Source organism: Carcharodon carcharias, chromosome 6 (genome assembly GCF_017639515.1).
Source record: "Carcharodon carcharias isolate sCarCar2 chromosome 6, sCarCar2.pri, whole genome shotgun sequence".
NCBI classification, from domain to species: Eukaryota; Metazoa; Chordata; class Chondrichthyes; order Lamniformes; family Lamnidae; genus Carcharodon; species Carcharodon carcharias.
Window position 1 is genome coordinate 18,026,113 of NC_054472.1, and position 14,281 is coordinate 18,040,393.

Consider the following 14,281-nt stretch of genomic DNA (forward strand, 5'->3'; position numbering starts at 1 on the left):
CGCAGCGAGTGGTTAGGACTTGGGATGCATTGCCTGAGAGTGGTGGAGACAGGATCAATCGTGGTTTTCAAAGGAGAATTCAATAAGCACCTAAAGGGAAAATATTCGAATGGCTACAAGGAGTGGGACTAGCTGAGTTGCTTTGGGAGAGAGTGCTGGCACGGACATAAAATGGTTTTCTTTTGTACTCTAACCGCTCAATGAATGCTCTGAACAGAATTGTCAAAATTTTTCAGTATTTTCTGTTTCTGTCCAAAATTTGGCACTGATACCAGTCCTCACTCATGCTATTTTATAGTATTTTGCGTTGCATAGAATTTACAGCGGGTGGTCTTCTGGCATACTGGGTAGTGTCCCTGCATCTAGGCAAGAAGCTCTGGGTTCAAGTCCAACTTGAGAACTTGATAACTGTGGAATGTATGTTCATAATATGGCCAAACAGGTTGACTATCAACCTCTGACCGCTCTATGGCAGGTTCCAAGAGTTGGAGAGTCTCCTGGTCAGCCATGCTTAAAGTGGAATGGCGCCCCTCAAACTATAGCCTGCTAGCGAAGGCTAGTGACCTGTTCCAGAAATAAGCACTAGGCGTGGCAAGAGGAGAAGAGTTTACAGCAGAGAAACAGGCCATTCAGCCCAACCCTGGAATGGTGGGCAGTGTGATTGTGTAAGAGCCATTCAATTAGCGATGCTTTACTCTTCTTGGGCGCCAGGGGCCGCCATGGGGCGCGGGGAACAGCCGCAGACAGAGGCAAGAGGGAGCGCCCCGTGGGGAGGGGGGGGGGTGATGGTGAAGGAATGGTTGCTGGGATTTGTAGTTCTTCACTCCGACCATCCTGGGTAGAAGAGTTGGGGGGGAGGGGGTGTCTGGACAGGCGGCGGACTACAGATCCCAGGGTGTCCCGCGCGGTTCCTCGCCGGCCATTTGAACTGGAAGGCGGCGGTGGTTTGTAAGGTGTGAGGCGTGAGGCCTGGGCCGCCAGAAATTGGGCAGCTGTTGGCCGCGTGAGTTAGTTTCTTGCGATTTATTATTATCATCATCATCACCACCACCACCCCGTGTCCAAACTGCAGCTTTGTTTGGTGTCAGTGACTGTGTTTTGTTTTTGGAGTTCCAGTACTGAGGAGCCGGGTTACAGTTTACAAACAACAGAGCAAATGTTCACCAGCGGCCAGACCAGGGGGTTAAGGAGCAGCCACTAGTTAGGGGGAGAGGGTCGTGTCAAACTTGTCACTTTTCACTTCTGAAGCGACCAGTTCAACAATGTAAATGCCGATCAGTCATGGCCCTGGTTTAGGTGGCGAATTGTTAATGGTCAGAACGAGCTGCTGGTTTGTTAACACCCCACAAGTGTCTTTAACAGAGGGTTAAATACAGAATAAACACTGGCTGCTGGACACCCGACATGGGAAACCAGAAGTACTGGGAATGTTCAACAGGTCTGGCAGCATCTGCGGTGAGGGAAGCAGAGTTAATGTTTCAGGTCAGAGCTTTCATAAGAACTGAAGTGTTTCTGTTCTTCTCTCCATAGGTGCTGTCTGACCTGCTGAACATTTCCCAACATTTTCATTTCATTTTTTAAATTTGTTTAAAGGGATATTTGGTTGCATTTATGAAAAAAAAAATGATTAGTTTAGAAACATTAGGGTCAGGGTGAGGATTACTGCACCCAAACAGGCCAGCTGGCTGATCTTGCTCTGCTGGTGCTTTATTTTTTCCTACCTGAACCAAGTCGTCCAGTTCCCATTTTCTTTTGATTATAGGATGTGCGCGCTAGTGACAAGGCCAGCATTTGTTGCCCATCCCTAATTGTTGTTGTGAAGTGAGCAATTGCCTTGAACCACTGCAGTCCACCTGATGGTGTAGGTACACCCACAGTGCCTTTAGGAAGAACATACCAGGACTTTGACCCAGCAAAGATGAAGGAATGATGATCTAGTTCCAAGTCAGGATGATATCTGTCTTGAGGTGAATTTGCAGGCGGTGGTGTTCCCATGCGCCTGCTGCCTTTGGTTTGGAAGTTGCTGCAATGCATCTTGTAGATGCGTGCTGCTGCCACTGTGTGCTGATGGTGGAGGAAACGAATGTGCAAGTTGGTGGATGGGGTGCACCTCATGTGGGCTGCTTTGTCCTGGATGGTGTTGAGCTGTTTCAGTGTTGCTGGAACTGCACTCATCCAGGCAAGTGGAGAGTATGTCATCACATCCCTGACTTGTGCCTTGTAGATAGGCTTTAGGGAGTCAAGAGGTGAGTTACCCATGGCAGAATTCGGAGTCTCTGACCTGCTTTGCTAAACATGGCACTGAACACTGCAATCATCAGTGATCATCCCCACTTCCAACCTGATGGATGGAAGGTCATTGATGAATCGGCTGAAGATGATACTACCCTGAGGAACTCCTGCAGCGATGTCCCTGGAGGTGAGATGATTTATCTCCAACAACCACAGCCATCCTCCTCTGTGCTAGGTATGGCTCCAACCAGTGGAGTGTTTTCCCACTGATTCCTTTTGACTTCAGTTTTACTAGGGCTTCTTGATGCCACACTTGGTCAGCCTTGATGTCAAGGGCAGTCAGTCTCACCTTGCTTCTGGAACTCAACTCTTTTTGTCCATGTTTGGACCAAGGCAATAAAAGGTCAGGAGCTGAGCGATCCTGGCAGAACCCAAACAGTATTGGTGAGCAGGCTCTTGTTGAATAAATGTTGCTTGATAGCATTGGGAACAACACCTTGCATTACTTTACTAATGAATGAGAGTAAACTGATGTGGTAAGAATTGGCCGAATAGGATTTGTCCAGCTTTTTGTTGTCAGAATTACCTGGGCAGTTTTCCACATGGTTGCCTAGATGCTGAGCATGAGTCTTCAGTACTAGAGCCAGAATGTTGTCAGGACCCCTAACTTTTATGTTTACTTTCACACATTGGAAATGGGAGCTGGGAATATGCCATTTGGTCCTTGAAGCCGGATCTGTCATTCAGCAAGATCATGGCTGATGATCTCACTCGACATCACTTTCCCGTGCTATCCCCTTATCCCTTAATTCCTTTCGTACCCCAATACCAATTGACCTCTGCCTTGAATATACTCAATGACTGAGCATCCACAGTTCTCTAGTGTGGAGAATTCCAAAGATTCACAGCCCTCTGAAGGAAGAAATTTCTTCTCATCTCTATTCTAAATGGCCGATCCCTTATTCTGAGACAGTAATGCCACATTCTAGATCCCTCAGCCAGGGGAAACATTTTCTCACCGTCTGCCCTTTTAAGCCCCTTCAGAATTTTATATGTTTATATGTTTCAATGAGATCACCTCTCATTCTTCTGAACTCCAGGGAATATAAACTTAGTCTATTCAATTTCACCTCATAGGACAATCCCATCTTTGAAGGTTCCACATTTCAACCAATTATCTCATCTCTCTCTTAAGAGGATTGTTAAACTGTGCTTCAATGTAACCATCCTTTTTCCAACTTCCCATTTAATTCTTTGGTGATGGTAAATTTGTACCGTCTTCTTGTGTTCATCATTGGAAATGTTCCTGATTTGCATTGTTGTCATTGTTATTAACTTGCCTTAATTTTGAAGTCCTTGATTAAATAGTAAATATCCTGTGTGCTGCTGAAAGTTACTGACTTCCAGACAAGTTGGAATGAGTTAGCTGACATAAGTCAGTACAACACTAGAACTGCTGCAGGTGCCCTTGGTGCCTCTGGGTTGAGGATTGGATAAACAGCTAGATCTCTCGTTATGACTCTTCAGTAAAGGCACTATGCTTGGCCTTCGTGCATTCTTACAGGTCCATAAATGATGCACTGCACTGGGAGACATTTTCAGCCACCTCTGAGTCCTTCCATTAGCTCAGTTGGCAGGTAGCTGAGCTTGACAGACAAGGAAGCTCCCAAATGTAATCTCAAAGCTTTGTTGTCTTACTTTCATTTCATTCTTATTGTTGGTGGTTAGAATTTTGACAGGTGACTGTACAACTTAGATTTAAAGTGGTTTAGTTTCTACTCCTGTGGAGATGTGCATTCTTCCGATTTAACAATGGATTCCAACATCCACAGTATTTTGCTTTTAACAATGGATTTGTTTGTTTGCATAAGAAATCCAGAGAAAAGCATGAACCATGGGTTTCATTTAAATTTGCTGCTTCCCTGTCTGTTATTGCTGTACACAGGTTGATACTACTACAGGATGCCTGGAAGGTCGACCTTAATGCCTGTGATCTCCTTCAACTCTGTGGATTCAGCAGTGTCTTCACTGAAAACATGTCATGTGTCTATTAACACTGGAATTGAAGTCACGACAGATGTTGCACTTGCTCTTACAGAGCATGAAGGTAAGTGTGATGAAAATAGATTTTTTTCCTATGTTAAATGTGTACTGTCTTTTTTTTTAAAAAAATCCTATACTTATAACCCTGTTCTAAAATGAACTACAAGCACTTTTATCAAAAAAACAAAATGGGCCATAACTTCTGAGCTCCAGCACAGCGGTGGGGGTGGGGGATACCCCAAAGTGGAGGGAGCAGGGAATACCCCAAAGATGTGCTGGGGAATCCCAAAGCTTTCTCCCCCACCCCCGGATATCCCCAGGTAAAGATTGCCCAGGAAGTTCAAACTTCTTTTAGGCAATTACATTGCGTTGCAAAACATGTGAAAATGTGATTTAGATTGCAAACTTCGGATGGTTCCGACTATTCCCACCGCCGCCCCCCTCCAAAATCCTACCCACTTATCTGATACACTTACCTTCTCCCTAGCTTGTCAAAGTGGTTGGAGCTTTAAACTTACTTTATGGCAGCTAGCGCTGTAAAAAAGGGAGTGGCTTCATTACATTCGACTGAGCTTCCCTTGATTGTAGGGCTTGGGAACCCACTGCGCTACACAGATTTTGCCTGGCCTGAGTTGGAAGAAGGAGTGGCTGGATTTCAAAATAAGTCATTACGAGCACAGTGGCAATCTCACTCAATCGCCACGCCACTGGAAGTACATGCCATTCGTCTGCTCATACATATTTCATTGCAAAATTAGAAAAACTGTAATTTCCTGAAATGTTAACTCTTATTTCCCTTGCTACAGATGCTGCCTGACCTGTTGAATATTTCCAGCATTTTCTGTTTTTATTTCAGATTCCCATTACCTGTGGCATTTTGCTTTTGTATCAGGAAATTTCTTTGTCTGTGGGCTTTATTATTTGCACCATCCTTAGAGTGGGGCAGATGGTAAATAAGAATATATAGTTTTACATAAATATGTATGACAGACCTAGGAATTCATTTTTGTTTTTAAATTGCTTTTATGACTTCTTTGACAGATGTCTATTGTATCTGCAAAGGAGGGAATACATGAATTTTCGTGGTCAGATGGGTACAGAAGGTGTTGTCTGTCTTTTTATGCAATTCCTTCATCAGGTTCAGATTGGTTAGTCACCTCTGAAATAATAAATGTATATAGAGTTGCCACTGGAAGATAAAATGCTGCTGCTCCTACCAATAATAAGCTCCTTTCTTCTGAGAAGTTAGCTGAATGCAAATAACATCAGAATGAACATGTGTACAGCAGAAGTAAGGAAGTTACTGTCGATCAATGTACTGTGTGATCCAACTCCTGCTGTTATATCTTTATTGTGATTCTTGATTGTCAACTTCTGGCTACAAAACTATCTAAATCTAGGGAGTTATATGGCAAGCTTCCTCTAGTTCTTCAGTTCAGTTCAGGTGAATGTGTTACTGTCATGAGGTCGGACTCTTGAATATGACATTGGGCACTTCTGCCATTAAAAAGGTATTTGTTTCTTTGGCTTGACAAATTTTAAGGATCAATGATAATTAAAGACATTATAAGAACTGATTTATGTAAGTTTACAACAAGAACAGCAGCATGCATTTAACATGGTGAAATGTCCATTGGAGTTTTAGCAAATAAAATTTGACACTGAGCACATAAGCCTGGTCAAAGACATGGTTTTAAGGAGCATCTTAAAGGAAGGGAGAGTGGCAGAGGGGTGGAGAGGTTTAGGGAGGCAATTCCAGAGCTTAGGGCTTTGACAATTGAAGGTATGATTGCTAATGGAATGAGTAAAATTGGGGATACTCAAAGCCAGATATGGAGATGCCTCAGCGTGTTGTGGGGATTGAGGAAATTAGAGATAAGGAGGGATAAGGACATGGAGGGCTTTTAAAACAAATGTGAGAACTTAAATTGAGGCATTGCTTAACTGGGCGCATAGGGTGATGGGTGAAAAGGACTTTTGATTAAACACAATCAGTGCATTTTAGTTTGAGCTTGTATTTTCATTTTTCTGTTGAGTTAAATCTTGAGGATACTTGGGAAGGCTGTATTATTTCTATACCTCAATGATTACAAAGGTTAATTCTTCCCCCTATGGTATGATATTTTGTGCATTCGATCATGTGGCCCATGGAAAATGCACGATTGCCTATGGAAACTGAATACCTGTAAAAAGTATTGGAAAGAATTTTGAATCACAATCCGTGAAGGAGATTGGCTGATACAAGCCATTATCTATTGGTAGTTAAGGCATTAAAACTTGATATTTTGTTTGCCTGACTTCAAAGAAGTTGCATGAGCTTCAAAGGGAAAGTATCCTCAGTTTCTGTTCATTGTCATGTGTAATGAAGGCATGTCAAGCTGTACAAGCGGCTCAGACTGTAATTGTTATTATGAGTTTTATTAATAATACTGTCAAAGACTTTTTTTTTGAAGAGTTTGTCAGTGTGGCTGAGTAAACAGTGGCCCAAATCTTCTGGCCTCCAGATTGTTGGTGATGGATATATGATCGAAGGTGTGCATCAGGACCCTGTGGAAGTCCTGACCTGTGGACCTATGTGTGAATTGTCTGGGAATTTTCCACTTCTGATGGGCAATTCCCCTGCGCCCCGGACCCTATGTTTGAGTCTCTGACTCTGAGCTAGAGTTGGAGACTTCGGACCGTTCCATGGTGCTTACCTGGATAGTTACCCAGGAAATGTTACACCGATTAAAACCTACTCAAACATCTGGGTAACTATACAACTCAGCCCCCCCTCCGCCCTGCCAGTACCTGACAACCCCCGGCTCAACCCACTGATCCCTCCAACCACCTGACTAACTCTTGACCCGACCTGACAACCCCCTGACCACCCGACTGCCCCTGAGGCCCGACTTCTTCCTTGCCTGTCTGCCTCACCTCGTCTCCCCTGCTCCCCTGCCTGCCCCACCTCACCTCACTCCCACTTCCACTTACCTACTTCAACAACTACTCATTCACTCATTTACCTATCTAGTAATATTCACTAACATTCAAACTGGATCTTTAAACTTAAGATACGGCAGCTGGTGGGGGTATGTCCTGCCTTCCCCCGACTCTACTCAGCTTTGATAGAATAAGACCATAAGGAAAATGAACAGAAATTAGGCCATTCGGCCCATCGAGTCTGCCCAGCCATTCAATCATGGCTGATAAGTTTATCAACCCCATTCTCCCGCCTTCTCCCCGTAACCTTTGATCCCCTTACCAATCAAGAACCTATCTATCTCGGAATTAAATACACTCAATGACCTGGCCTCCACAGCCTTCTGTGGCAATGAACTCCATAGATTCACCACTCTCTGGCTAAAGAAGTTTCTCCTCATCTCTGTTCTAAAAGGTCCTCCCTTTACTCTGAGGCTGTGCCCTCGAGTCCTAGTCTCTCCTACTAATGGAAACATCTTTCCCACGTCCACTCTATCCAGGCCTTTCAATATTCTGTAAGTTTCAATCAGATCCCCCCCTCATCCTTCTAAACTCCATCGAGTATAGACCCAGAGTCCTCAAACATTCCTCATATGTTAAGCCTTTCTTTCCTGGGATCATTGTCATGAACGTCCTCTGGACCCTCTCCAGAGCCAGCACATCCTTCCTGAGATACGGGGCCCAAAATTGCTCACAATATTCTAAATGTGGTCTGACCAGAGCCTTATAAAGCCTCAGCAGCACATCCCTGCTTTTATATTCTAGTCCTCTCGAAATAAGTGCCAACATTGCATTTGCCTTCCTAACCACTGACTCAACCTGCAAGTTAACCTTAAGAGAATCGTGGACTAGGACTTCCAAGTCCCTTTGCACTCCAGATTTCTGAATTCTCTCCCCATTTAGAAAATAGTCTATGCCTCTATTCTTCCTACCAAAGTGCATGACCTTACACTTCCCCACATTGTATTGCATCTGCCACTTCTTTGCCCATTCTTCTAACCTGTCCAAATCCTTCTGCAGCCTCCCCACCTCCTCAATACTATCTGTCCCTCCACCTATCTTTGTATCATCTGCAAACTTAGCCAGGATGCCCTCAGTTCCTTCATCTAGATCAGTAATGTATAAAGTGAAAAGTTGTGATCCCAACACTGACCCCTGCGGAACTCCCACTAGTCACCAGCCGCCATCCTGAGAAGGACCCCCTTATCCCCACTCTCTGCTTCCTGCCAGACAACAAATCTTCTATCCATGCTAGTACCTTGCCTCTAACACCATGGGCTCTTAACTTACTGAGCAGTCTCCTGTGCGGCACCTTGTCAAAGGCCTTCTGGAAATCCAAGTAGATAACATCCATTGGCTCTCCTTTGTCTAACCTACTCATTACCTCCTCAAAGAATTCTAACAGATTTGTCAGGCATGACCTCCCCTTGATGAAACCATGCTGACTTTGCCCAATTTTACCATCCACTTCCAAGTATTCTGAAATCTCATTCTTAATAATGGACTTTAAAATCTTACCAACGACCGAGGTCAGGCTAATCGGCCTGTAATTTCCTGTCTTTTGCCTCGCTCCTTTCTTAAACAGGGCGGTTACATTAGCGATTTTCCAGTCCTCTGGGACCCTCCCTGACTCCAGTGATTCCTGAAAGATCACCATTAATGCCTCCACTATCTCTTCAGCTATCTCCTTCAGAACTCTGGGGTGTAATCCATCTGGTCCAGGTGATTTATCCACCTTCAGACCTTTCAGTTTTCCTAGCACCTTCTTGGTAATGGCCACCATACTCACCTCTGCCCCTCGACTCTCTTGAACTTTGGGGATGTCACTCGTGTCTTCCACTGTCCGATGGACGCTGCGCTGCTTGTTCCTGTGGAAACCAGGCTCGGTGGGTGAGGATGCAGATGCATGAGGAGGTCTTGGGCTTCTAGAAATGTGCAGCAGCGTTGAATCGGGGGAATTTTCAATCATAGTGGCACTCTGACGCTCATTGCTGCTGCTCAGAAGATCCAGGTCAATATATACTCTTCAAAAAATTGTTTATATTACAGAGAGAACTTTTATTTCTATCTTTCATAATCTCAGGCTGTCCCTAAGGCACTTTTGAAGTGTTGTATTGTGGGGAAATATGGCAGCCCATTTGTGCACAGCAAGCTCCTACAAACAGCAATGAAATAAATGACCAGATAGTGTTTTTAGCGATGTTAACTGAAGGATAAACATTGGGCAGGATACTGTGTGAACACAAAACAAAAACAGAATTACCTAGAAAAACTCAGCAGGTCTGGCAGCATCGGTGGAGAAGAAAAGAGTTGACATTTCGAGTCCTCGTGACCCTTCCGCAGAATATAAGGAGAGGGGTGAAATATAAGCTGGTTTAAGGGGGGTGGGGGGGGGGGTGTGGTTGTAGGGACAAGCCATCAGTGATAGGAGCAGATAATCAAAAGATGTCACAGACAAAAGAACACAGAAGTGTTGAAGGTGGTGATATTACCTAAACGAATGTGCTAATTAAGAATGGATGGTAGGGCGCTCAAGGTACAGCTCTAGTGGGGGTGGGGTGGAAAGACTAGCAGGGCATAAAAGATTTAAAAATAATGGAAATAGGTGGGAAAAGAAAAAATCTTTATAAATTATTGGAAAAAACAAAAGGAAGGGGGAAGAAACAGAAAGGGGGTGGGGATGGAGGAGGGAGTTCAGGATCTAAAGTTGTTGAATTCAATATTCAGTCCGGAAGGCTGTAAAGTGCCTAGTCGGAAGATGAGGTGCTGTTCCTCCGGTTTGCGTTGGGCTTCACTGGAACCATGCAGCAAGCCAAGGACAGACATGTGCGCAAGAGAGCAGGGTGGAGTGTTAAAATGGCAAGCGACAGGGAGGTTTGGGTCTTTCTTGCGGACAGACCGCAGGTTTTCTACAAAGCGGTTGCCCAGTTTACGTTTGGTCTCTCCAATGTAGAGGAGACCGCATTGGGAGCAATGAATGCAGTAGACTAAGTTGGGGGAAATGCAAGTGAAATGCTGCTTCACTTGAACGGAGTGTTTGGGCCCTTGGACGGTGAGGAGAGAGGAAGTGAAGAGGCAGGTGTTGCATCTTTTGCGTGGGCATGGGGAGGTGCCATAGGTGGGAGTTGAGGAGTAGGGGGTGATGGAGGAGTGGACCAGGGTGTCCCGGAGGGAACGATCCCTATGGAATGCCGACAGGGGGGGTGAAGGGAAGATGCATTTGGTGGTGGCATCATGCTGGAGTTGGCGGAAATGGCGGAGGATGATCCTTTGAATGTGGAGGCTGGTGGAATGATAAGTGAGGACAAGGGGGACTCTATCATGTTTCTGGGAGAGAGGAGAAGGCGTGAGGGTGGATGCGTAGGAGATGGGCCGGACACGGTTGAGGGCCCTGTCAACGACCGTGGGTGGAAAACCTCGGTTAAGGAAGAAGGAGGACATGTCAGAGGAACTGTTTTTGTAGGTAGCATCATCGGAACAGATGCGACGGAGGCGAAGGAACTGAGAGAATGGGATGGAGTCCTTACAGGAAGTGGGGTGTGAGGAGCTGTAGTCGAGGTAGCTGTGGGAGTCGGTAGGCTTGTAATGGTTATTGGTGGACGGTCTATCACTAGAGATTGAGACAGAGAGGTCAAGGAAGGGAAGGGAAGTGTCAGAGATGGACCACGTGAAAATGATGGAGGGGTGGAGATTGGAAGCAAAATTAATAAATTTTTCTAAGTCCCGACGAGAGCATGAAGCAGCACCGAAGTAATCATCAATGTACCGGAGAAAGAGTTGTGGGAGGGGGGCCGGAGTAGGACTGGAACAAGGAATGTTCCACATACCCCATAAAGAGATGGCACAGCTGGGGCCCATGCGGGTACCCATAGTCACACCTTTTATTTGGAGGAAATGAGAGGAGTTAAAGGAGAAATTGTTCAGTGTGAGAACAAGTTTAGCCAGACAGAGGAGAGTAGTGGTGGATGGGGATTGTTTGGGCCTCTGTTTGAGGAAGAAGCTAAGGGTCCTCAGACCATCCTGGTGGGCGATGGAGGTGTAGAGGGATTTGACGTCCATGGTGAAGAAGAAGCAGTTGGGGCCAGGGAGCTGGAAATTGTTGATGTGACGTAAGGTGTCAGAGGAATCACGGATGTAGGTGGGAAGGGACTGGACAAGGGGAGAGAGAAGGGAGTCAAGATAACGAGAAATCAGTTCCGTGGGGCAGGGGCAGACTGACACGATCGGTCTACCAGGACAGTTCTGTTTGTGGATTTTGGGCAGGAGGTAGAAGCAGGCCGTCCGAGGTTGGGCGACTATCAGGTTGGAAGCTGTGGGAGGAAGATCTCCAGAGGAGATGAGGTCAGTGACAGTCCTGGAAACAATGGCTTGATGTTCAGTGGTGGGATCATGGTCCAGGGAGAGGCAGATTCTTGTTTTTATCTACTGTGTGAACACTTCCGCTCTTCTTTGAATAGTGCTGTGGAATCTTTCACATCCATCTGAAAGGGCTGATGGGGTCTCAATTTAACATTTCATTCAAAAAACAATACCCCCTGACAGCGCAATAAGTAAATCTACATTATTATAATTAAAATAGATGTTGCTGAGAATTTTAAGTAGAAATACAATTTTCCAGGTTTCAAATGAAATATTTTTGTCGTTCTCAAGACGGTTATATTTTTCTCTTTGTGCTTTCACTTGTGCATTGAGTGAATTTTTTTTAGTTGAGCAATAAAATGTACTGTTTTTGCCCTGGTTAACATTTTCCTTTTCACCCACTCCCACAAAAAACAGATTAGCTGGTCATTCATCTCAGCTCTTTGTCAGATCTTGCTGTGTGTGTGTGGGACTTGACCCACAACCTGAAGGCTCCAAAAGGCAAGGATCAAAGCTGACATGATTGCTCAAGTTGGTTTCCTCAGACTTTTCCCTGTGTGCCATACAGGTGTCATTCACTGTTTTTGTTTTGCTGTTGTAGCAAACTTATCTTTCCCTGCTCAGAGAGCAATCCGCATATGTTTGTCCAATTATCTCAATTACAATACAGTAGACGTCAGTTGTGGAATCAGCCTGTTCTGGATTAAACACAGAATAAAACCATTCAGTTGAAACTTGCCTGTTTGCTTGTTAATCATAATAGAGTTACTTGGGCCCTTAAAAGAGGATGTTACTATTCATATTAAAAATAGGGTACAGTGACTCCTTATTGGAATTATCTCCAATGGTGAAGTTGCTCAATATGGACTAAGTTCAGCCAGGAGGAGTAGACTGGTTGATGGAGCTTGGTTGTGCCTCCATTTAAGGAAGAAATGGAGGGTCACCAGACTACCTGGCGGGGGAATGGAGATGTAGAGACTCTGGGTGTGCAGGCTAAAAAGGAGATGCTTCAGGCCAGGAAACTGGAAACCTGTGAAGTGGCAAATGGTGGTGGAAAAGCCTTAAATGTAGGGCAGAAGAATCTGCACAAGGCAAGAAAAGATAGCTAAGATGGAAGAAATAAGTTCCGTGGGGCAAGAACAGGCTGAAACGATGTCTCCCAGGGCAGAACTGTTTATGGATCTTGGGAAGGAGGTACATGTGGGCTGTGTCGTGTTGGGAGATTAAATGAAGTTGGGAGTTCGGGTGGGGACGGAGAAAAATATCTCCCAGAGGAGATAAGATCAGTGACGGCCTGGGAATTGTCTAGTGGAGCTGTAGGAGAGTTGGCATTCAGCCGCCTTAAGGTAGAGGTTTGTTAGCCAAGCAATAACAGCGCTGCCCTTGTTGGCAGGCTTAATGACAGTGTGAGGGTCGGAACTGAAAGAACCGAGTACTGCAAGTTCAGAGGGGAGAAGATCAGTGAGTGAGTGAGGGAGGTGTGGGATGGTGGGAGGGGAAGAAAAATTGAGACGGCTGATATCACGCTGGCACCTCCCAATGAGAGGATTAAGAGAAGTTAAGAGAAAAGAAGGACACAATCAGGCAAAATGAGAATTCTTAAGGTGGAAGAAAAGGGTCTGTCGTGCAGGGGGAGGATTACTGGCCAAAAGGTGGGAGTAGAGGTGAAGATGGCAAAAGAAGAGCTCAGCATCATCTTGAACTAAATGTATTGAAGTGGAGGCATAAGGATTTTAAAAATCCTTTGGCCGTAATTAACTTCAGTGTCCACAAGGTGGATATCGCACATGAATGAAAAACTCTAATACAAACATGGATGGTGGTTAGTTCAGCATATTATTTCCAGAATTTCAGTTTATGATGACTCTCTGGTTTTGTTAGTTTCACTTTGATGCTTGGCCTATACACCAAATTTTGTGCATTGTTACAAGCGGAGTTCCGAAGAATTAATAAATGCAGTTGTTCTGCAAGGTCTTAAAGTAAGTTGGTAGTGTCTGATTACGATATGTTAATTACCTATTGATATTGTATGTGGATTTGCTGTATTTTAACTGGCTGTACTCATTTAGTATGACAATGGTTTTACGTATATTTTAGTAATGACAATGATTTAAATAGCCTCCAATAATTAATTTGCCCTCATAGAAATATTCAGAATTCTGGTATTAACAATGGTAAAAAGAAATCGTGACTGCCAGTCATGATAGTGACCACCTGAAAGAGACTTTTTACAAATTTAGCAGAATGTCAAACCATTTGGCCTGTTGGTTGCAAGCTCAGCCAGATAAATATAGTTTGCCACCCCAGTGTCTGTCTAGGAGCCAAACAAACCAAGAAAGGTCCAGGTGTGATCTTCACTGTGTACTGAACTGTTCTCAGTTGGAGTAGTAGTAGAGATGGTACAGTTTACTGGAGCTAAACACCCCCTTGCCCCCACCTCTGCTGAGGCTGGAGCCTAGAATTGTACTGGAGGCGGCCTGCTGGCAGCAGGCGAGGGGGCCATTGATGACTCCTTTCCATCACCTCAACACAGACTCTTGGGTATTGGATAGCTACAGCTGTGGCCATAGGCAAACGGGTTCTCCTGCCGCGATGATCTCTGTTTTGAGTTGCTCTTGCAGTCCCCTGCCCGCCTCAGCAGGACCCATCACTCTGCGTGGGGCTGCTTGCTGGACATTTCAGCAGG

General features: G+C 45.0%; 1 protein-coding gene across 2 annotated transcripts in view; it reads left to right on the forward strand.

Annotated features, from left to right (window-relative positions):
* The first annotated feature begins 874 nt into the window (after positions 1-874).
* The window catches only part of nsmce2 (NSE2 (MMS21) homolog, SMC5-SMC6 complex SUMO ligase), a 176,567-nt gene continuing 163,160 nt past the window's right edge, over positions 875-14,281 (forward strand). The window contains exons 1-2 of one of the 2 annotated variants that reach the window (XM_041190575.1): positions 875-1,003; positions 4,178-4,339. In XM_041190575.1, the coding sequence (XP_041046509.1) occupies positions 4,195-4,339 (145 nt within the window). In that variant the 5' untranslated portion in view covers positions 875-1,003; positions 4,178-4,194. Of the gene's footprint in view, positions 1,008-4,177; positions 4,340-14,281 lie in introns of both variants that reach the window. The other variant, XM_041190574.1, reaches the window with a different exon arrangement.